Here is a 21,659-nt window from a genome sequence, read left to right on the forward strand (position 1 = left end):
ACCGGGTCACCGCCACACGAAGACTACCACCCCCCTTCAGATCCGGCTCCGGGTATTCCCCGCGCGCACGCGCGCCGCACTACAGCACTGGCCCAGGGGGCGCGTCAACTTTGGCGTAGTCGGCAGGATCACGTGGCCGCAACCACCGGGTACTGCGTGCCTGAAGAAAAAAAAAAAAAAAAAAAGAGAGACTTTTATACTTACCTGTGGTGAAGTTTCCCGCCGTCCGGAGTCGTTTCCCGCCATCTGGAGCCGATTCCCGCCATCCGACGCCATCTTCTGCCTTCTTCCCGCCATCCGTGGAGTTTTCCCGCCATTGGACGCCATCTTGAGGGCGCCGCGCGGGAAGAAGAGGGGCGTGGACTCCGAAAGCCCGCGAGAACTGAAGCCCCGCCTCACGTCCGGACGTTGCGTAAGGTCCTGGAAGGAGCCCAGCAGACGCCGACGTCACAGGAGCGCGACGGAAGGTCCTCAACCCTGACGATCCACTGCGGAGCCGCGGCCTACGGAAGAGGATCATCGCAAGGTAGGCCACGGTCCACTAGGGGGGAGGAGGATGTCGGATACGGAGGAGAGCTTCACTGCCACAACCGCCGCCAGCGCCACCGCTGCTGCGGTCATGCCTTTCACCATGCCCTATATCCCGGGGGCAGCCTGGCTACCCCAGTACTCAGGGGAGTCACATACCCTAAATGACTTCAGAGAAAGGCTGGATAGCCTCTTCCAGGTGTATCCCCTCACGGAGGCGCAAAAAGTGAGCATCCTGGTGGCCCAATTAATTGGGGCAGCCCAAAGGGAGGTAAAGTCCTGGCCACCTGGGAGGAAGAGGACTGTCAGAGACATACTAACCCGGCTGAAAGACACATTTGACACCCGCACCTCAGCCGAAATAAAACTAAGATTTTATGGGTGCAAACAACGGGCACATGAGAGTATAAGAGACTATGCTCTAAACCTACAAGAGGCCCTGAGAGCCATTAAGCAGGCAGACCCTGACAGCGTGGGAAATGAAGATAAGCTGTTAACTGAACAATTCATTGAGGGTCTACTGTGCAATGCCCACCGAACCCAGTTGCGGGCAATGGCCTTACAGGACCCTGACCTGGACTTTGCACAGTTCAAGGACAGAGCCATCCGAGTGCTCCGAGAACCGGCACCAGGTGGCGCTGTGACCCACAGGCGCCCTGCTATCACTTATCACCAGGAGACGGCGCCCTTGTCTGCAGGGCCTGTGGGAGCTGATGCGCAGGCTTTAAACAATGACCCAGCTACAGACCTGCACCATCAGGTCCAAGAGCTAACTAAAAGCGTTGCCGCGCTAACCCGAACTGTGCAGTCTTTACAGGTTTCTACTGCAGGGAAGATCGAGCTGGCATCCGGACCGGAGGACATCCCGTGGCGCCGACCAAGGAGGACCCCACCGGCCAGAGGAAGACCCAGCGATCGATACAACGAGGACGGACGACCTATTTGCCGCCGCTGCAATCAACCCGGACATGTGGCAAGGTACTGTCATTTAAACGGGCACAACCTGGGGTAGAGGGCCAACCCCCAGGCATAAGACCATCAGGCCCATCAAACTGGCGTGATAAATACGTAGGGGGACGTCCAATCTTGCCTGTGGTACTGGATGGCATTCCTATGAGTGCCCTACTAGACACTGGGTCACAGGTCACCACCATCCCGTACATGCTCTTCAAGCAGTACTGGAATGATTCGGACATAACCCGCTACCCAGACGACGACCTGAGTATCATCGCCAGCAATGGTCAGCCCGTGCCGCAGGTGGGATTCAAGGAGGTGACCATTAAAATCGGTAAAGTCGAACTAGCGGCACAAGGACTGATTATAGTGGACATTGACCGTCATGAGAGTCACCCTAGAATCACCCTGGGAACCAATGTAATTGAAAATTGTCTTGCAGAGGTGATTCTCATTTTACAGCAGGTGGCCAAGAACGCCAGTTCCGGCCAGCAGCGTGTGCTCCAAAAAGAGATCCGGGCACTGATGAAGCGGCAACAGGTGGAACTATCTGGTGGTGAGATAGGTAGCGTGAGAATGTGTGACCCGTTCCCTATTGCCATGCCCCCAAAAAGTGAGATGATGATTTGGTGCCGGGCAGCTATTGGTCTAAGAGGTAGAGACTACCAAGCAATGGTAGAACCCGTCTACTCAGACAGTAGGCCCACCATTTTGACAGCACGGGGGGTGGTCGATGTACGCCATGGGAGGGTGCCCGTTCGCATCATAAATATCGGTGAGAGAGAAGTACACCTGCCCCGGTATGCCACACTAGCTAAATTGTTCACCATAAACCAGAATTCTGTACAGGCCGTGGAACCCTTGCCTCCATCTCAACCAGAGGAAGGTAACGGCTCTAAGAAACCAGTGGGGGACTGGTGTCAGCAACTACATCTGGGTACCGACTCCACTCCCTCACACCAGAAACAAGGAGTCTATCGGGTGGTTCAAGAGTACGAGAGAGTGTTTAGTAAACACCCGTTAGACTTCGGGCGAGTAAAGGGGGTAGAACACCACATCCCCACGGGAGACCATCCTCCCATAAAGGAGAGATACCAACCCGTACCCCCTGCACACTACCAACACGCCAAGGGGATGCTTAGAGACATGAAGGAGGCTGGGGTAATCAGAGACAGCTGTAGCCCCTGGGCAGCTCCACTAGTCTTAGTGAAAAAGAAGGACAACACTATGAGAATGTGTGTAGACTACAGGAAGGTCAACCGTATCACACACAAAGATGCGTACCCGTTACCAAGGATAGAAGAGTCCTTAGCTGCATTAAAATCTGCTAACTTCTTCTCTACTTTGGATCTCACTAGCGGGTACTGGCAGGTTCCTGTAGCAGAGGCAGACCGGGAGAAGACCACATTCACCACCCCGATGGGTCTCAGTGAATTTAACTGTATGCCCTTCGGGCTCTGCAACGCACCAGGAACCTTCCAACGGTTGATGGAATGCTGTCTGGGACACCGGAACTTCGAGACGGTCCTGTTATACCTGGACGATGTCATCGCATATTCCAAGACCTACGAGGACCACCTGAAACACCTGGCAGAAGTGTTCGAAGCTCTGGCAAACTACGGCCTAAAGGTGAAACCCTCCAAGTGTCACCTCCTGAAACCAAAGGTGCAATACCTGGGACACGTGGTGAGTGCTGACGGAGTGGCTCCTGACCCTGATAAGATCACCGTGATTAAGGACTGGCCAAGACCCTCCAGCATAAAGGAAGTGCGGCAGTTCCTCGGGTTGGTAGGCTACTACCGAAGATTCATTCCCGGTTTCACCAAAATGGCAGCCCCTATGCAGGACCTCCTGATAGGTCAATCTCGAAAAGCCAAAAACCAGAAGCCGCCCTTCAGGTGGGAAAAGCTGGAAGAGGAGTCCTTTTGCCAGCTGAAGATGGCCCTCACGGGGGATGAAATCCTGGCATATCCAGACTACAGCCAGCCCTTTATCCTCCACACGGACGCAAGCAACATCGGGCTAGGAGCCGTACTGTCCCAGATCCAGCAGGGGAAAGAACGGGTAATCGCTTACGCCAGCCGAAAGCTACGGCCCACGGAGAGGAACCCTGAGAATTATAGCTCATTTAAGCTGGAGTTCCTGGCAGTAGTGTGGGCAGTGACCGAACGTTTCAAGCATTACCTTGCCTCCTCCAAATTCATCGTGTACACGGATAACAACCCGTTGACACACCTGGACACTGCAAGGCTCGGTGCTCTGGAACAGAGATGGATGGCTCGCCTGTCCAACTTTGAATTCACCATCAAATACCGGGCAGGACGCTCAAATGCCAACGCGGATGCCCTGTCTAGAATGCCGAACTTACCGGACGTAGGGGAAGATCCAGAAGATCTGGAAGAAGTTGAGCTCCCTGCGTTCCACCGTCATGGGATTACCCTGTATTCCAGCCGTGTGAAGGACAGGCGCTCCGCGACGTTCAATCCCTTGCCCCACTACAACTGGGCGGAGACGCAAGACTGTGATCCCGCAGTCCGTCTGGTGAAGGAAATGCTGACCCAAGCTGATGCCAGTCTGGACCCAGACACCCCAGAGGAGACTAAGCAACTGTGGAAGGAGAAAAGTAGGCTGTTCCTCTACAGGGAGAAGTTGTGCCGGAGAATGGTTAACTCTCGAACACATGAGTTGACCTGGCAGGTAGTGGTCCCCAGACGAGACGCGGCTATGATTCTGGAGGCGTACCACAATGGAGCAGGACATTTCGGGTGGAAGAAGCTGGAGTTCTTGTTGCGTGAACGGTTCTACTGGGTAGGCATGAGAGGAGCCATCGAGAGGTGGTGCAGAGACTGTGGACCGTGCCACCTAAGAAGGAAGGACCGTGCCAGCCAGAAGACTCCCTTGCAGCCCATCATCACCCGACAGCCACTGGAACTGGTAGCCCTGGACCATGTGAAACTGGCTCCAAGCAGATCTGGGTATGTCTACGCCCTCACAATCGTAGATCATTACTCCCGGTTCCTGGTGGTGGTCCCGGTCAAGGACTTAACGGCTCAAACAGCAGCTAGAGCCTTCCAGCAGCACTTCTGCCGTCCACACGGGTACCCGGACCAAGTGCTGACAGACCAAGGGCCAGCCTTCGAAGCGGAAGTCTTCCAGGAGTTCTGCAACCTGTATGGCTGCACGAAGATAAGAACAACGCCCTATCACCCACAAACTAATGGACTCTGCGAGAAGATGAACAAGGTGGTGATAGACCTCCTGAAAACATTGCCCCTGGAAGAACGCAGTATGTGGCCTGAGAAGCTGCCTGATCTGGTGGACCTATACAACCACATCCCTGTAGGTTCTACCAACTGTACCCCGGCTTACCTAATGAGAGCGAGACCTGGTAAGCTGCCTATCGACCTGGATATGGGAGTCCTGACGCCCGAGGACACCTCGCCAGAGGCAGACTGGGATACAGAACGGCAGCAGCAGTATCGGAAAGTGCAGGAGAGCGTGGAGCGAAGTCTGTCTCAAGCTAGAGAAAGGCAAGAGAGGGCTTATAATCAGTATGCTCCCGCTGTTCCCCTGGTACCTGGAGAGCAGGTCTTGAAGAGGAAAAGACGGCTCCACAAGTTGGACGACCAGTGGGAGAAGGACCCGTACACCGTACTGCCATCAAGCCATGAGAGCCCAAAGATTTGCGTGATCAGTAAGGATGGAGGAGAAACCACAGCCGTTGTCTCCAGAGACCACCTGAAGAAGTGTCCTGAGCAGCTGCAAAGCCCTGAAGAAGAAGATCAAGAAAACCCTCGACCCGCAGAGGAAAGGGAAGAAATGATCAGGACTGTACTCGGAGACTTCCCCCGGTCTTGGACACAAGTAAACGGTGCTGTCGTGGTACCCGTCCTCACCTTTCTCCAGCCAGCCCCGCAAGTGCCTACAGAAGAACCAGTAGAGCTGGAAGAGCAGCCGGCCCAAGAGGCAGAAGAGTCCACACCAGCAGTACAGGAGGATCAACCCTCTGCTAGTAGTGAGCCTGCCGTGCCCCTAGTGAGCCAAAGAGTGCGCAGAAAGCTGCCCAGCCTGCCCATAACACCTCCTACACCCTGTAGTGCAGGACCAGTTAGTGAGCTCCGTAGGTCCACTAGGGTTACCAGAGGCCAGATCCCCGTACGTTGGAGAATCTAAGTTGGCTAGTTGCTTTAACTATTTTATGGTTACCTGTTTTGTTGTAGCCGTTGCTAATTATGTTTTTCAGTTACAGATTTCTTTATATGGACTGACAGGTTATGGACAGTGAGTAACCGGAACTCTGTTGTAAATATGTTTGGAGCGTAACCCAGGAATGGACTAAAGACTGTTAAAGACTCGGGGCAGGACAGACCCCTACCTGGTTACGGCTCCCTGTTCTTTGGTGAAATGGACACCCTTATTGCTTCCCGGTTACGGACACGCCGTGACCATCTCATGTATTTAATTGTTATTGTTTATACCCTGTTATGTTTAGTCCGGGAGTACTAAATTTCACTAGGGGGGAATGTGGCACCCCAGGGGTCTGGTTTCCACAGTAATAGCAGTATTACGTCTGTGAGCAGGTGGGAGGTCTCCTGGGCAGGAATCCTAAGCATGCCACACCTCCTGCCCAGTCCTGGGAGGGGAAGAACTTCCCCTATATAAACTGGGGCTGAAGCAGGGTTAGGGAGAGGAGTTCCAGACAGAGACGGAGTCTGGTCTGGACACGCAGAAACAGGGACAGATAGACATCAGGAGCTCTGTAGGAGCCAAGGAGAAGCGCCAGGGGCTGGAGCTGTGCAGAGCTCGCCCTGGGAGAAGGTACTAAAACCGGACACAGGAGTCCGAGGCTGTGGGGACTAAGATATACCCAGCAGCAGAATCCATCCGGCAGGGGATTCCAGGTCCTCTGGCCATAAAAGCCCGGAGGCTCAGTCACAACGAAGGGACCAGCACCGCCATCCCGGAGCGGAGGCTAACAGGAGGCCCCAGGTCACCAGCGATACGGGTGAGCACCACACGGTATACCCAGGGACGTGGGCTACTTGTAACCGCCGAAAGCAGGGTAGCCAGGAAGGGTACAGACTAACGGGAAGGCCTACAACTCCACCTGGCCAGGGGAACTCCGGCTTACTCGCAGACTAACCAGGCCCCAACTACTAGCCAGTACTCCCGGGGGAATTTGCCTTGTACCATCAGTAAAGACCATGAACTGTACCCTCGCGTCTCCGTGCTTCCTTGTCGCACCATTAGTGCTGGGACATCCACACCATCACTCCCAACATCAACCTCATCCTCTGCCCTGAGGCCATACCCCTCCCGTTGGGGGTTATACCATCCACGCTGCACATCCGTACCACCGGCCTCAGCGGACTGCCCTGCAGCGGCGGCTTCATAGCCGCATTCAACGGGTGGCGTAGTCGGACACTAATACCATCATACCAATAACTGCCACTTAGTTTGACCACCCTGGGCACGGACCGGGTCACCGCCACACGAAGACTACCACCCCCCTTCGGATCCGGCTCCGGGTATTCCCTGCGCGCACGCGCGCCGCACTACAGCACTGGCCCAGGGGGCGCGTCATATACAGAGCTCCGTGTGTAATGGCACGCACTTATGGTAATATTAGTATTGTGTTTTTTTATTAATGATCAGTATTGTAATATTCGGTCACTATGTGGTGGTAATATGTGGTCTGATGATGGTGTGGCGGTATTTGTTCCTTGTATATTATATTATTCGATTACTATGTGGTGGTAATATGTGGTCTGGTCATTGTGTGACGGTATTTGTCTCTTGTATGTGGTATTATTCAGTCACTATGTGGTGTAATATGGTTAATATGCGGTCTAGTCATGATGTGGTGGTATTTGTCCCTGTCTGTGGTATTATTTGGTTGCTATGTGGTGGTAATATGTGGTCTGGTCATGGTGTGGCAGTATTTGTTCCCTGTATGTGGTATTATTGGGTCACTCTGTGATGGTAATATGTGGTCTGGTTATGGTATGGCGGTATTCCTTGTATGTGGTATTATTCTTTCATTATGTGGTGGTAATATGTGGCTCGGCCATGGTGTGACGGTATTTCTCTCTTGTGTGTGATATTATTGGTAATTTTAAAAAATGTACGTGACACATTCCCTTAAAGAAAATAAATAAAAATATACCTAAAAAGAGTACTGGATATTTTAACAAATGTTTAATAGGTGAGAGGCCCAGCCCAGAAGAATCTCCTTGTCGTGGTGACAGCTTTAAAAATCTTTTGGCCAGGCGGAACTGGGGTGGAGCTTGGACGGAGTCTCAAGGGGGCCTCAAAATTTTGCCAGTGTGGGGCCCTGAAATTCCTGGTGGCAGCCCTGCTCACCTACGTTGTGGACTGGTCCAATGGGAGTCACTCGTCTTGATCCGGCGCCTCCTCTCTTCTTGTGTTCCTTGTCCTCCTTCTTGCTTTGTGTGGATGACAGCTTCAGAGCGCTCGCTGCCAAGACCGGAGCAGCGGGGGACCAGAGAGAGGGGAGTATTTATTCTTTTAATGTGGGATCCATTATACTGTATGGAGAACTATGTGGGGCCCATTATTCTGTATGGAAGACTATGTGGGGCCCATTATTCTGTATGGAAGACTATATGGGGCTCATTATTCTGCATGGAAGATTATGTGGTTCCCATTATCCAGTATGGACGACTATGTGGGGATATCATATTGTGTTTGGGGGGCACTTTTGTTGGCATCATACTTTATTATCTGTATTATTTATTTATTCAAGTTTTTTTTATCCTTTGTTATTAAATATGTAAATTAGGCCATTGGGCCATATGCTTTTTACTGCTCTTACATAACATATTACAGTGGGTATGGAAAGTATTCAGACCCCTTTAAATTTTTCACTCTTTGTTTCATTGCAGCCATTTGGTAAATTCTAAAAAGTTCATTTTTTTCTCATTAAAGTACACTCTGCATCCCATCTTGACTGAAAAAAAAACAGAAATGTAGAAATTTTTGCAAATTTATTAAAAAAGAAAAACTGAAATATCACATGGTCATAAGTATTCAGACCCTTTGCTCAGACACTCATATTTAAGTCACATGCTGTCCATGTCCTTGTGATCCTCCTTGAGATGGTTCTACTCCTTCATTGGAGTCCAGCTGTGTTTAATTAAACTGATAGGACTTGATTTGGAAAGGCACACACCTGTCTATATAAGACCTCACAGCTCACAGTGCATGTCAGACCAAATGAGAATCATGAGCTCAAAGGAACTGCCCAAAGATCTCAGAGACAGAATTGTGGCAAGGCACAGATCTGGCCAAGGTTACAAAAGAATATCTGCATTACTCAAGGTTCCTAAGAGCACAGTGGCCTCCATAATCCTTAAATGGAAAAAGTTTGGTACCACAAGAAGTCTTCCTAAAAGAGCCATGGTGAGAGAGGTAAAGAAGAGCCCCAGGATCACTGTGGCTGAGCTCCAGAGATGCAGTAGGAAGATGGGAGAAAGTTCCACAAAGACAACTATCACTGCAGCCCTCCACCAGTCGGGCCTTTATGGCAGAGTTGCCCGACGGAAGCCTCTCCTCAGTGCAAAGCCCGCATAGAGTTTGCTCAAAAACACATGAAGGACTCCCAGACTATGAGAAATAAGATTCTCTGGTCTGATGAGACAAAGATAGAACTTTTGGTGATAATTCTAAGCTGTATGTGTGGAGAAAACCAGGCACTGCTCATCACCTGCCCAATACAATCCCAACAGTGAAACATGGTGGTGGCAGCATCATGCTATGGGGGTGTCTTTCAGCTGCAGGGACAGGACAACTGGTTGCAATGGAAGGAAACATGAATGTGGCCAAGTACAGAGATATCCTGGATGAAAACCTCTTCCAGTGTGCTCTGGACCTCAGACTTGGCTGAAGGTTTACCTTCCAACAAGACAATGACCCTAAGCACTTTTTAGAATTTACCAAATGGCAGCAATGAAACAAAGAGTGAAAAATTTAAAGGGGTCTGAATGCTTTCTGTACCCACTGTATATTATTTCAGTATGCTTCATTCGTGATTGTGTTTATTTTATTCTAAGATCTATTAATTAAATTGTACTTTTTTTCATGGGATAACCCCTTTAAATTTGTTTCCATATGAAAAGGTTCATAGTTATATTTCATGATAAGGAAAAACTTCAATTGTAGACATTTTTTTTATTAAATATCAAGGTTGGCCCGTGACTTTGTCTAAGCTTTTAATTGTGGTCTTCTGTATATTTCAGTTTGACATCTCTGGTCTAGAGCCACTACAGTGTCAGCTGGTAATTACATTAAAAGAGACAAGTCTCTATTCAGGTCATCCCAAAGCTTGTTTTACTACAATAATCTTTAGATAATGTGTGAGACCTCTTGTTAAATTGCCGTTAAAAATTCTGGATGCTTCTGGGGGATCTACACAGGAAAACTAAAATAGTAGATAGAGAATCTTTACTGGATAACTTGGTGGTAAAATGCAGGACTATAACTTCAGAAAGCAAATAAACCTTCTCTTCTATCAAAACGATTATTTTAATATAGACATGTTCAATATAATCAGTCTTGTATAACTTTTTACCATTGCAGATCCTCTCTTTTGGTCACATTGGTCTCCATGGAGTACTTGCTCCTATACAGGATGTGGAGCAAAAGGTATCCAGATCAGACAACGTACCTGCATCAATGCTCGGCCTGTAATGTCACTGAGCCTAGAAAAATGTAAAGGGAAAGCCATTGAGCGAAGAGTCTGCATTACTCCACCATGCAAACTAGGTAATCCACAAAAGCAAATACAGTTAAAGGAGGAGTCTCATGAAGACAATCCTAGTCTATAATCCCTAAATCACCATATAGAAATCTAAAATGGGGTCTCTGGCTCAGGACACCCATCTATGAGCACGAGTGAGCCTCTTTGTAGTAGCTACTGCAGAAGTAAGGTATGGCAAACCAGGAAAATTCAGCTTTGCTACAGTGACGATATAATAGGGGTTAGCTGTGATGAGACAACCACTTTAGCCATTTATGTATCCTAACTTTGTTCATTTATTTGCTCTAATCGGAACACACAAACAGTATAGTTAAATGGACATGTGAACAGAACCTAACAAATATGAGCAGAGATACCATAAACTTGAACACGCAATACTAAAAGATAAAAGAAAATCCAGGATAGGATAGAAATTCTATATCTCTGTCAGAGTAAATAAGTAGAGATGAGCGAACCATTGATTGTTTGGTTCGTCCCGGCTCGGCGAACCGCCTGATGTTTGCCGAATAATTCATCAAACATATCGAACCCCATTGGATTCAATGGGAGGCAAAACCAAACGCATACGCAACACCTTCAAACAGGCCCAAAAGCTGCTAAAACGTCTCAAATTAGGGGCAGACACCAGGAAAAGTGGCATCAAATTTTATAATGGCACGGCAGCAGTCAGCCATGGGCCATGCATGAGGTATCAAGGTCTGGGCCAGTATTTACAGCTTTGAATTGAACTTCACATTAGGACAAGGTGGGTGAGGGATCGGTGTAGGCCTGCTATGCTGGGAGCCCTGATACCACATGCAACAGCACAAGCAGCTTTTATGCTCAACAACACTCAGATGGCAGAAAAATCCGCTTCATAGAGTAATATTGGTACAAAAATTTAAGGATAGTAACACGGGTGGTTGTCTCCACATTTCCAAAAATTAGGGGCTGACACTACATCAATTTCAGTAGAGTAAAACTAGTATAATAGGGATGGACACCTCTTCCACTACAGCCAACCCAGCAGACGGAGACCCAATCAGGAGTCTTCAAATTTAAAAAAATTAGTGGCAGACACCACCAAAGTGGCATCAATTTCACTAGAGATATTATAATGGAGACTGACACCTCTTCCACTACAGCCAACCCAGCAGATGGAGACCCAGTCAGGAGTCTTCAAATTTAAAAAAATTTGTTGCAGACACCACCAAAGTGGAATCAGTTTCACTAGAGTAGAAATATTATAATGGGGACCGACACCTCTTCCACTACAGCCAACCCAGCAGATGGAGACCCAATCAGGAGTCTTCAAATTTAAAAAAATTAGTTGCAGACACCACCAAAGTGGAATCAGTTTCACTAGAGTAGAAATATTATAATGGGGACCGACACCTCTTCCACTACAGCCAACCCAGCAGATGGAGACTCAATCAGGGGTCTTCAAATTTAAAAAAATTAGAGGCAGACACCGCCAAAGTGGCATCAATTTCACCAGAATAGAAATAGTATAATGGGTCCCGACACCTCTACCATGACAGCACCCCAGCAAATGGAGACCCAACCAGAAGTCTTCAAATTAAAAAAAATTAGGGGCAGACACCACCAAAGTGGCATCAATTTTACTAGAGTAGAAATAGTATAATGGGAACAGACACCTCTTCCACTACAGCCAACCCAGCAGATGGAGACCCAATCAGGAGTCTCCACATTTCCAAAAATTATTGCAAACATCTGCAGCAGCAACAGCAGGCACAGAAGCCACAAAGATATCATAGACTGCAATTATGCGAGATCAATGCAGCACACTAAAAACTACAACATTGCCTAGTCTGCACAGTCTGAGATTGGGTTGCAAAAGTCTTTGGAGATCAATGACTTCTTCATCTTAATAAAAGTAAGGCTGTCTACACTTTCAGGGGACAGCCAGCTGTGCTTATCCGTCAGGACACCACCAGCAGCGCTGAAGACACCTTCTGAGAGAACATGAGATTTATGATAAGGCATGAGAGGCATGATAAAACCTCCAAGGTAAGACAGACGAGCTCAGGCCATTCTTCCATTTTTGAAGACCAAAATGTAAAAGAGTCCAAACCCTCCATGTTGGTATTGATATTGAACTCAAGATACTCCTGCACCATCCTCTCCAGTCATTCACCACGTGTCTGACTTGTACTCTGTTGTGCTGGTGCACGAGCTGGTCTGAAAAACGTGTGAAAGGACTCATAGAAATTGTTTCTGTCACTTACGCTACAGCTAATGTTTTGGCGTTGACTAATTGATGTTCCGGAGGTTGGAAGTCTAGAGCTGCGATGCATACTGTGTGCCTCACTGCTGTCTTGGAGAAAACCTTTCTTAAGGTTGTGTAAAAGCGTGTTTCGATACTCCAGCATTTGCGTGTCCCTTTCTAGGGCAGGAAGCATCTGGCAAAATGTACTCTTATAACGTGGATCTAACAGAGTGGCAACCCAATAGTCAGCGCTATTTCAAATCCTAACTATACGGGGATCATGTTGCAGATAGTGCAGCAAGAAGGCGCTCATATGTCGGCTCTTCCATGAGGTCCAAGCCCATGGTGTGTTGATGGCTGGGAAGCACTGATGCTTGTTTCCTCCGTTGCCTCCTGCCAAACAACAGAGAGGGGATGATTATCCTCTTCATCTCCTGATTGTGGCTTGCCCATCACCTCTTCCTCCTGCATTTGTTCTTCGGCTCCTGCATCTTCACTAACAGTTTGTCGGGTATCACCAGCACCCCCCCGCGATCGCTGTAATCCACCCTCGGCACCCCCCTGTGTGACGACAGTCTGGAACTTAGAGACATTGTTATCCCTTCCACATCCTCCTCTGCTTCCTCCTCTTCCTCTGGGACCACCACCTCCTCCCGCAGGCTGTTAAAAGTCTGCTCCAGCATGTAGATGACAGGAATAGTGATGCTGATGATGGCGTCGTCAGCGATAACCATCTTACTATCCATTTCAAAACTGTGCAGAAGGGTGCAGAGGTCTTTAATCTGTGCCCACTCTGTAAACGTGATTTGCCTCATGTCCGTACTGCATTGGCCCAGACTATACGACATGAAATACTACATCAGGGCTCGTCCCTGCCGCCACAGTCACTGCAACATGTGCAGAGTGGAATTCCACCGTGTCGGCACATCGCATATCAACCAGTTAACTGGCATGGACAAAGACCTCTGTATCTATGCAATTCAATGACCTGAGGGGTGCGAAAGGCAGAAGCGAGCACACAGCTTCCATACTTTCTGCAGCAGTGCATCCAGGCCGGGATAGTGGTGGAGAAATTGCTGTACCACCAGGTTGAGGATGTGAGCCATGCAAGGCACATGTGTGAGCTTGTCCCGGCGTAGATACATACCGTTATCGCACATTGCCTTCCCTGGTCCAGGTTCAGCGGAGACAGCTATTGCTAAGACTTGGCCTGGATAGCTGTTAACAACTCTTCACCTGTATGACTGCAATCTCCAAGGCATATTAATTTTAACACTGCCTGATTGCGGTGAGCCCGGGCTGCGCAGTACGGAGGGGGTGGGGATTCTCTCTGAACTGTTGGAACGCGTGTTTCATTAAGGCAGAGGTTGAGGGTGCAGGTGGAAGCCCCAGAGGAGGAGGAGGAGGCAGAAGCAGTGGAGAAAGTGTTAAATACAGAGGTTTGTCCTGCACGCCTTGGGGATTCCAAGGCTTGTGGAACAGCCCCTTCCCCGCCTGCCCCCACAGCCACTAGATTCAAACAATGTCCAGTCAGCGAGATGTAACACCCCTGGCCATGCTTACTCGTCCTGGTGTCTGTGGGGATATGCACCCTGGCAGACATAGATTTAGTCAAGGAACGGGTGATGTTGTCTGCGACATGCTGGTGTAGCAAAGGCACAGCTTTCTTAGAGAAGTAATAGCGACTGGGCAACTGGTACTGAGGGACTGCAACAGCCATCAGCTTTCAGAAACTGTCTGTATCTACCAGGCGGAAAGTCAGCATTTCCGTGGCCAACAGATTGGAGATGGTGGAGTTCAACCTCATAGTTTTGTTATGTGTAGGAGGAAACAATCTTTTACGTGACCACAACTGCGGGTCCAAGGGCTGGCTGCTGTGTTAAGAGAGGTTGGAGTAGGGTGAACACGACAAACTGCTGGACCGTGAGTGAAGTGCAGGTGGAGATGTTATGGTGGATTGAGAAAGATGTGGTGTGCTCATTGAAGCAAAAACAGCAGGCATGTCTACTTCCATTACAGCTGACGTACTCTCACTCAGCCTGACTGGAGTGGGTAAACAAGTGGAGGTTCTGTGGTCAGATACCTGTGTGACAACACTTGGCACAGGGATAGAGGAGGAGGAAGAAGCAGCAGATATGGTTGATGGGGCGGCCGATGGTTGGTGAGGCTTGCTGGTCCGCATTTTATCACAGTGAGACTGCCAGAGTAATGCATGTTGTGTGCGCATGTGACAGTTCATGCATGTAGTAGTCAAATTATTGCACTTTTCCCCTCTACTGAGTCTTTCTTTGTGAAGTTGGCAGATAACGTGAGTTGGCTCATCCTTTACGGTGTCAAAAAAGGCCCAGGCTAGGCAACCCTTGCTCTCCCTGCTAGCTGCAGACCCACGACCGCTGCTGGCCACAGCCACTGTTGTGGCTAAGGATGCAGTGCTCGTTGTAGCATCGGCATCTTTGCCCCCTGCCAGGCAGAAACGCCGCCCCCCTTTCCGCCGCGGTCCTGGTCTGGCGTCTTCTGGCCTCCCTGCTGCTGCTGCTGGTGCACGCAGCTTCCCGGGCACGGTGCTTAGGGTGCGCGCTCCCTCCCTCTTAAAGGGGCCACGCGCGCCGTCCTAAAGAGTCCCCGGCCAATGGCCGGAGGACTTCCCATATATGTCACCTCCTCCAAAATGGAGGTGCCTGTGCAATGGTTGTTGCTCTATGTACTTACTGTTGCTTCAGCCCTCAGGTCCCTCTGCAAGTCAGTCCTGTCCGCCAGTCTGTCTATCAGTCCAGCCTGCCAGTCTGACTACAATCCAGCCCAACAGTCTGTCTACAGTCCAGTCCGCTAGTCCGTCTATGGGCTCAGCCCACCTGCTTACCTTGAAGCACCTGACTGTTACCAGCTGTTCCCCCCAGCTTGCCTACCCAGAGCACCCGTCTGGCTATCAGCCGAATCAGCTTGCTTATCTACCCGGACCACCCATCAGCCTTCCTGCCGTGCTCATCCCCTGTACCGGTCAGTTCCTGCCATCTGACCCGTGGGTGTCACCTGCTCTCATACAAGGTCCGTCCCAGAGTGGCACCAGGTCCCCCTGCTCGGTCCCTCCCCGGTTCACAGAGTCAATTGAGCTGCCGTGCGACCTTGGTCAGACCGAGTAGGTACTTAGTCACGCCTCTCTGGTCCCTCCTTGCACCGCAGCACAGAGGTTCCACCACCCAGACCGGTAACACTCGTTGTGGTTGCATCACTCCGTGTCTGTGCCATAGGGAGCAACGTAACTTCCTCATTTTCCTCCTCCTGCACCTCCTCAGATGAGCTACTCAGCTGCATGCCACTGGGTTCACACCAAGTGGGATCCACGACCTCACCATCATCCTCTCTGTTCTCTCATTCCACGCCCTGAGAGTCACCCTCCTCTTATTCCTGCCCTGACAGCACAGTACAGTCCTTTTGACCCTCAGGTATCTGAGTCTCATCAGGATCACCTCCCCCTCCAGGGGTTAACGTCTGGTGACGATGGTCAGGATGCTGCTTGGACCCTACTTCGTCCTGCCCCGGATCCAACCTAAAAATTTTTTTTGCATCGGTGCAGATGCTTTTGTGTCACCCAGGGGGATATATAGGGGACTCGGTACCCGGGCCTTTTACCTTGTTTAGGAGGTCACGGCAGTCGGCTCCCGGGCCCGTACTCTGGGTCTCTCTTTTAAAAGGGGTTTTAGTGTACAGTTTGTCTCGTGACGCCACCTGTGGTTTCCGGTAATGGTTACCGGCGCTGCTGCAGACCTCCGGGGTGATGGGATGGCAGCTGGGATGTTTCTGCTCCCCACAGGCGGAGCTGGCCCCCGGGGCAGTGTAGGTGCAGATGGTGGTGATGCTGGGGCTTGTAGTGCAGGAGAGATGGCGCAGCAGTAGTAACTGACAGAGACTGGGGATTCACTTCAGTACCTTTACTGGTGCGGATGTCAGGTACGGTCCAGGGTACTCGGTAGGAAGGGTGCACTTCAGGACTTCTCCCCAGTGAGCAGGTATAAGGCCTCCTGGTCCATGTCTTCCTCTCTCTAAGCTCCTGGCCAGCCTGCAACTGGGCCTAGCTCTGTGTCGTGCTGTTCCTTCACCTGTCGCTTGGTAGCAGGACCTTTCTCTGGCAACCACTATCCCTGGACGTCGGGGCCTTCGTGGTTCCTAGTCCTGTCAAGGGTTTAGCTTCAGGTCGACCAAGGACTTGTAGTCCTCCTGGTATGCCGGTAGTCCCTACTGGGTATAGAGGACCCTGTAGGCGCGGACCCGGTGTCCAGTTTGTGTCTTGGGGTGAGCCTATGATGCTCCTCTGCCCCCTCAACTCCTCTCTCCTCTTCTCTTTGCCTCCGGCAACACTCGGGGCCCTCAATACAGCAGCAGACGTGCTGCTTCTTCGCTGCTCTCAGCGTCAGCACGCTCTCTCTCAGACTAACTGAACTTCTGACTGAACTGCCTGGCTCCACCCTTCATGTATATATCCCTAACAGGCTCCCTCTGGTGGTATGAGGTGGAAGGGTGGATGTGTTTGTTTGTAATGAGGGCCTCTTGTGGAGAAGTACATCCATGCACCCTTTTGGGTCCTGTGGTACCTGTTGTAGCAGGGTGCCACATTCCCCCCTAGTACAATTCAGTACTCCTGGACTGAAGCATTTTAAAACAGGTAACAACAATAACAATAATAATTACAACAACAATAATAATGTTACAATAAGTCCCGTCACCAGGTGTCCATTCCACTGAGGAAGGTGTAACAACAGGAGAAACATGAGGGACCCGCCTGAAAACCCTCAACGTAGGCCCTGGGCGTGGCTACAGGGCATAAGTGATCCAGGTGTTGGACCACGTCTTCGGCCACGCCAAACGGGTTTTTGTTCAGTGGTCAAATAAGGGGGCACTTTTGATGAGTGCAACTATTTACAAGGACAGTTTTTGGCTGCTCACAGTCCTCAGTCTACAAGTCTTTATACCCTTACGGGTAACTACATGAACACATATTATTGCAGTTTACACAATAAACAATAGGCAATACCCAACTGGGTAACTATTTATACTATAGGCATTTTGTATTTTAATCCCTAAACCTGGCAGGGATTTGGCCTAGTGTGCTGCGTGTGGACCTTCGTAGCACTGGGGTGTTACTGGTGTCTGTGCATGCACTCTCTGTTAACCTATCAGGTGTACGTGCTTGTAGATTATAAAACTGCCTCAATCTCTCTATGGGACTGGCAAGTACACTGATTACTGGGCCTTCAGGCTCTGCTTCAACGGGTGATCCTCCTCTTACTGGGTACTCTTCCTGATCCTGAGCAGGTTCTTCTAGGGCGCTCACAGGTTCCGCTTGTGGTTGATAGAAATGTATTACTGGTATAATAACTGCTTCATCAAGTTGGGCCAGTCCGCAGGGAAATCTCCTAGAACTGTATGAAGTACATCCTCCTCGGGTTTCTCCGGTATTACAAGAGGTGCTTCTTCTTCCGGTGTCTTCAGTAGACCTGGACACACTTTCAAGTGGTCTCTTGAGACTGTTGTGGTCGTCTTACCTCCATCCTTACTGATCAGGCAGGTTTTACTGTTGTCAAATCTGGAGTTTAGCACGGTGTAAGGCTCTCTTTCCCACTGGTCATCGAGCTTGTGACCTCTTCTTTTCCGCTTTAGCACTATCTCTCCAGGTGCCAAGGGTTCTGCTGGTGCTTGTTTGTTATACTGCTCTTCCTGTCTTTCCCTCACCTTGTTTAGACTGTCTTCGACACAGGCCTGTACCTTCCTGTACTGCTCTTGCCGACTTGTGTCCCAATCTTCAGTGGACGTATCTGCAGCAGGTTCTACCACTCCGAGCTCCAGGTCCATGGGCAATTTTCCAGGTCTTGCTCTCATGAGGTACGCTGGGGTACAATTTGTAGAACACACGGGTATGAGGTTATACAGGTCCACTAGGTCAGGCAGCTTTTCTGGCCACTGGTTCCTCTCTTCCAAAGGTAGGGTTTTTAGCAGGTCTATAACAATTTTGTTCATTTTCTCGCACATACCGTTGGTTTGCGGATGATATGGCGTAGTTCGGATCTTCTTGCATCCATACAGGTGGCGGAGTTACTTGAATAGCTCAGCTTCGAAGGCTGGGCCTTGGTCTGTGATCACCTTTTCCGGATATCCATGGGGTCTGCAGAAGTAGGCTTGAAACGTTCTTGCTGCAGTTTCTGCTGTCAGATCCTTGACAGGGGCTACCACAAGGAACCAGGAATAGTGATCCACCATGGTCAGGGCATAGGAATAGACGGATCTGCTTTGCGACAGTTTGACGTGATCCAGAGCGACAATCTCCAGGGGTTGGGTTGTCTTGATGGACTGCAAGGGTGCTTTATGGCTGCCGTAGTCTTTCCTTCTGAGGCTACAGGGCCCACAATTCCGGCACCACCTTTCTATGGAACTCCGCATTCCAACCCAATAGAATCAGTCCTTCAGCAGGGTTTCCAGCTTCTTCCAGCCAAAGTGACATGCTTGATCGTGGTAGGCCTCTAACACCATCTGGATATCTGTCCTAGGTACAACAATCTGCCACACCATTTCATGGGTCTTGGGGTTGACATACCTTCTGCACAGCTTCTCTCTGTAGATGAACAGCCGGCTTCTCTCATTCCACAGGTGTTTGGCTTGTGGGGGAGCATTCTTCTCCAGGTGAGAACCTTCTTGGGTTATCAGTCTTTTGATGAGGCTGACAACCGGGTCACTGTCCTGGGTCTCATTCCAGCTGTGATGAGTTAGAGGGTTTGGCGTCCTACCATGACATCTTCTAGAGGCGTGTGGTTCATGGACCATTCCATTTCTGTGGAAATCAGGCAGTTCAATTTCTTCGAGATCATCCACTTCATCCTCGGTGTCCGACTGGTGGGGCATCCTTGACAAGGCATCAGCATTGGTATTCTTGTGACCTGCCCGGTACTTGATTGTGAACTGATAATTCGACAGTCTGGCCACGCAACGCTGTTAAGGGATTATTGTCGGTAAAGGCTGTGAATTTAGTTGAGGCTAGGTAATGCTTGAACCTTTCAGTGATAGCCCAGACCAAGGCCAGGAACTCCAGCTTGAAGGAACTGTAATTCTCCGGGTTCCTCTCAGTAGGGTGAAGCTTCCTGCTGGCATACGCAATTAGCTTTTCTCTGCCTTTTTGCTTCTGGGACAACACAGCTCCCAGTCCCTCGTTGCTGGCATCGGTGTACAATAGGAAAGGCTGGCTGTAGCCAGGGTAAGCCAGGATTTCTTCACCAGTTAGGACTTCCTTCATTACTGCGAAGGATTCAGCCTATTCCTTACCCCACTGGAATGGGGGACTTTTTCCTCTTTTTGATTGTCCTACCAGGAGATCTTGTAGAGGTGCTACCTTTTTGGTATAGTCCTTTATGAACCTCCTGTAGTACCCGACCAGTCCCAAGAATTGCCGTACTTCTTTGATGCTTCTTGGTTCAGGCCACTTCTGGATGGCATTGACCTTCTCCGGGTCTGGTGCTACTCCCTCTGAGCTGACTACGTGTCCCAGGTACTGAACCTTCTACTTGAGCAGGTGGCACTTGGAAGATTTTAGTTTCATCCCGTACCGGGACAATGCCTCAAATACCTCCGCCAGGTGCTTTAGATGGTCTTCATATGTCCTCGAGTACACGATAACGTCATCCAGGTACAGTAGCACTGTCTCAAAGTTCCGGTGTCCTAAGCAACACTCCATCAGCCTCTGGAACGTTCCGGGGGCGTTGCAGAGCCCAAACGGCATACTGTTGAACTCGCATAATCCCATCGGGGTGGTGAAGGCTGTCTTCTCCCGGTCTTCCTCAGCAACAGAGACTTACCAGTACACGCTAGTGATATCCAGTGTAGAGAAGTAATTGGCAGATTTTAGTGCAGCCAGGGATTTCTCTATATGGGGCAAAGGGTATGCATCTTTATGTGTTATTCGATTAATTTGTCTATAATCTACACACATCCTCATGCTACCGTCCTTTTTCCTGACCAGGACCAGGGGAGCCGCCCAGGGGCTACAGCTATCTCATACTACCCCTGCCTTTTTCATATCCTGCAACATTTCTTTGGCTTTTTGGTAATGTGCTGGTGGTATAGGTCTGTAACGCTCCTTAATGGGTGGATGGTTACCAGTGGGTATGTGGTGTTGTACCCCTTTAACCCTTCCAAAATCAAGTGGGTGTTTATTAAACACCTGCTCGTATTCCTGAACCACTCTGTAAACACCGTGTTTCTGATAGGCAGGAGTGGCGTCAGTCCCAACATGGAGCTGTTGACACCAATCCTCCAGCTGAACTTCGGAGTCATTGTCCTCCACCGTATCCAGTGGGGTCAAGGATTCCACTGTGTGTATGGCATCATCATTCACAGTATACAGTCGGGCAACAGCGGCGTATCGTGGAAATTTAACTTCCTCCTCCCCACAATTTAGGAGACGTACAGGTACCCTTCCATTGCGTACATCAACTACCCCTCTAGCAGTTAGGAGTGTAGGTCTGTGTTCTGAACTGATGGGCTCCACTACCGCCTGGTAGTTCTGTCCCTTGAGACCTATTGCTGCCCTACACCAAATCAGCATTTTACTCATTGGGGAAATCACAATGAGTATCCGGTCGGTCACCCGTACATTACCAATCTCACCACCTGTTAGTTCTACCTGTTGCTGGTACAGGAGGGCGTGAATTTCCTTCTGGAGCACCTTCTTCTGCCCCGGTTTTGCAGTGTCTGTTGGAGTAAGAACAACACTTCTTCCAAACAGTTACCAACTACATTTGTACCAAGTATCATATACAAGTCTGTATCACCAGGGTTAGACTCCACTACAATCAGCCCTTGGTCCTTTAGTTCCGCTCTCCCCACCTTCACTGTCACGTCCTTAACCCCTACTAGGTTAAGAGGAAGGCCATTGGATGCATACACAGAGAGATTTGGGGCTGACGGATGGAGTTCATCTAGGGACCAGTACCTTTTGTAGAGGATGTCAGGTATGATGGTTACCTGTGACCCGGTGTCCAGTAGTGCAGGTGTTGCTATACCGTCCAGCACGATGGACAGGAAAGGCCTTCCTCCTACAAACCGGTGGTACCAGCTTGATGGGCCTGATTGATCTACTCCTGGGTGTCGGCCCTTGGCCCCAGGGTTTGCCCTTTAAAGGACAGTTCCGCGCGGTGTGGCCTGCCT

At 49.9% G+C, this 21,659-nt stretch overlaps 1 protein-coding gene across 1 annotated transcript in view; it reads left to right on the forward strand.

Moving 5' to 3' along the window:
* CILP2 (cartilage intermediate layer protein 2) overlaps positions 1 to 21,659 on the forward strand; it is a 178,187-nt gene that overhangs the window by 79,051 nt on the left and 77,477 nt on the right. Inside the window, exon 8 of the mRNA XM_073665292.1 lies at positions 10,081 to 10,266. Within this exon, the coding sequence (XP_073521393.1) occupies positions 10,081 to 10,266 (186 nt within the window). The remainder of the gene's footprint in view (positions 1 to 10,080; positions 10,267 to 21,659) is intronic.

The sequence above is a fragment of the Phyllobates terribilis genome, unplaced genomic scaffold, assembly GCF_046119375.1.
Source record: "Phyllobates terribilis strain yellow unplaced genomic scaffold, ASM4611937v1 Scaffold_1__5_contigs__length_1240528914, whole genome shotgun sequence".
Taxonomy (NCBI): Eukaryota; Metazoa; Chordata; class Amphibia; order Anura; family Dendrobatidae; genus Phyllobates; species Phyllobates terribilis.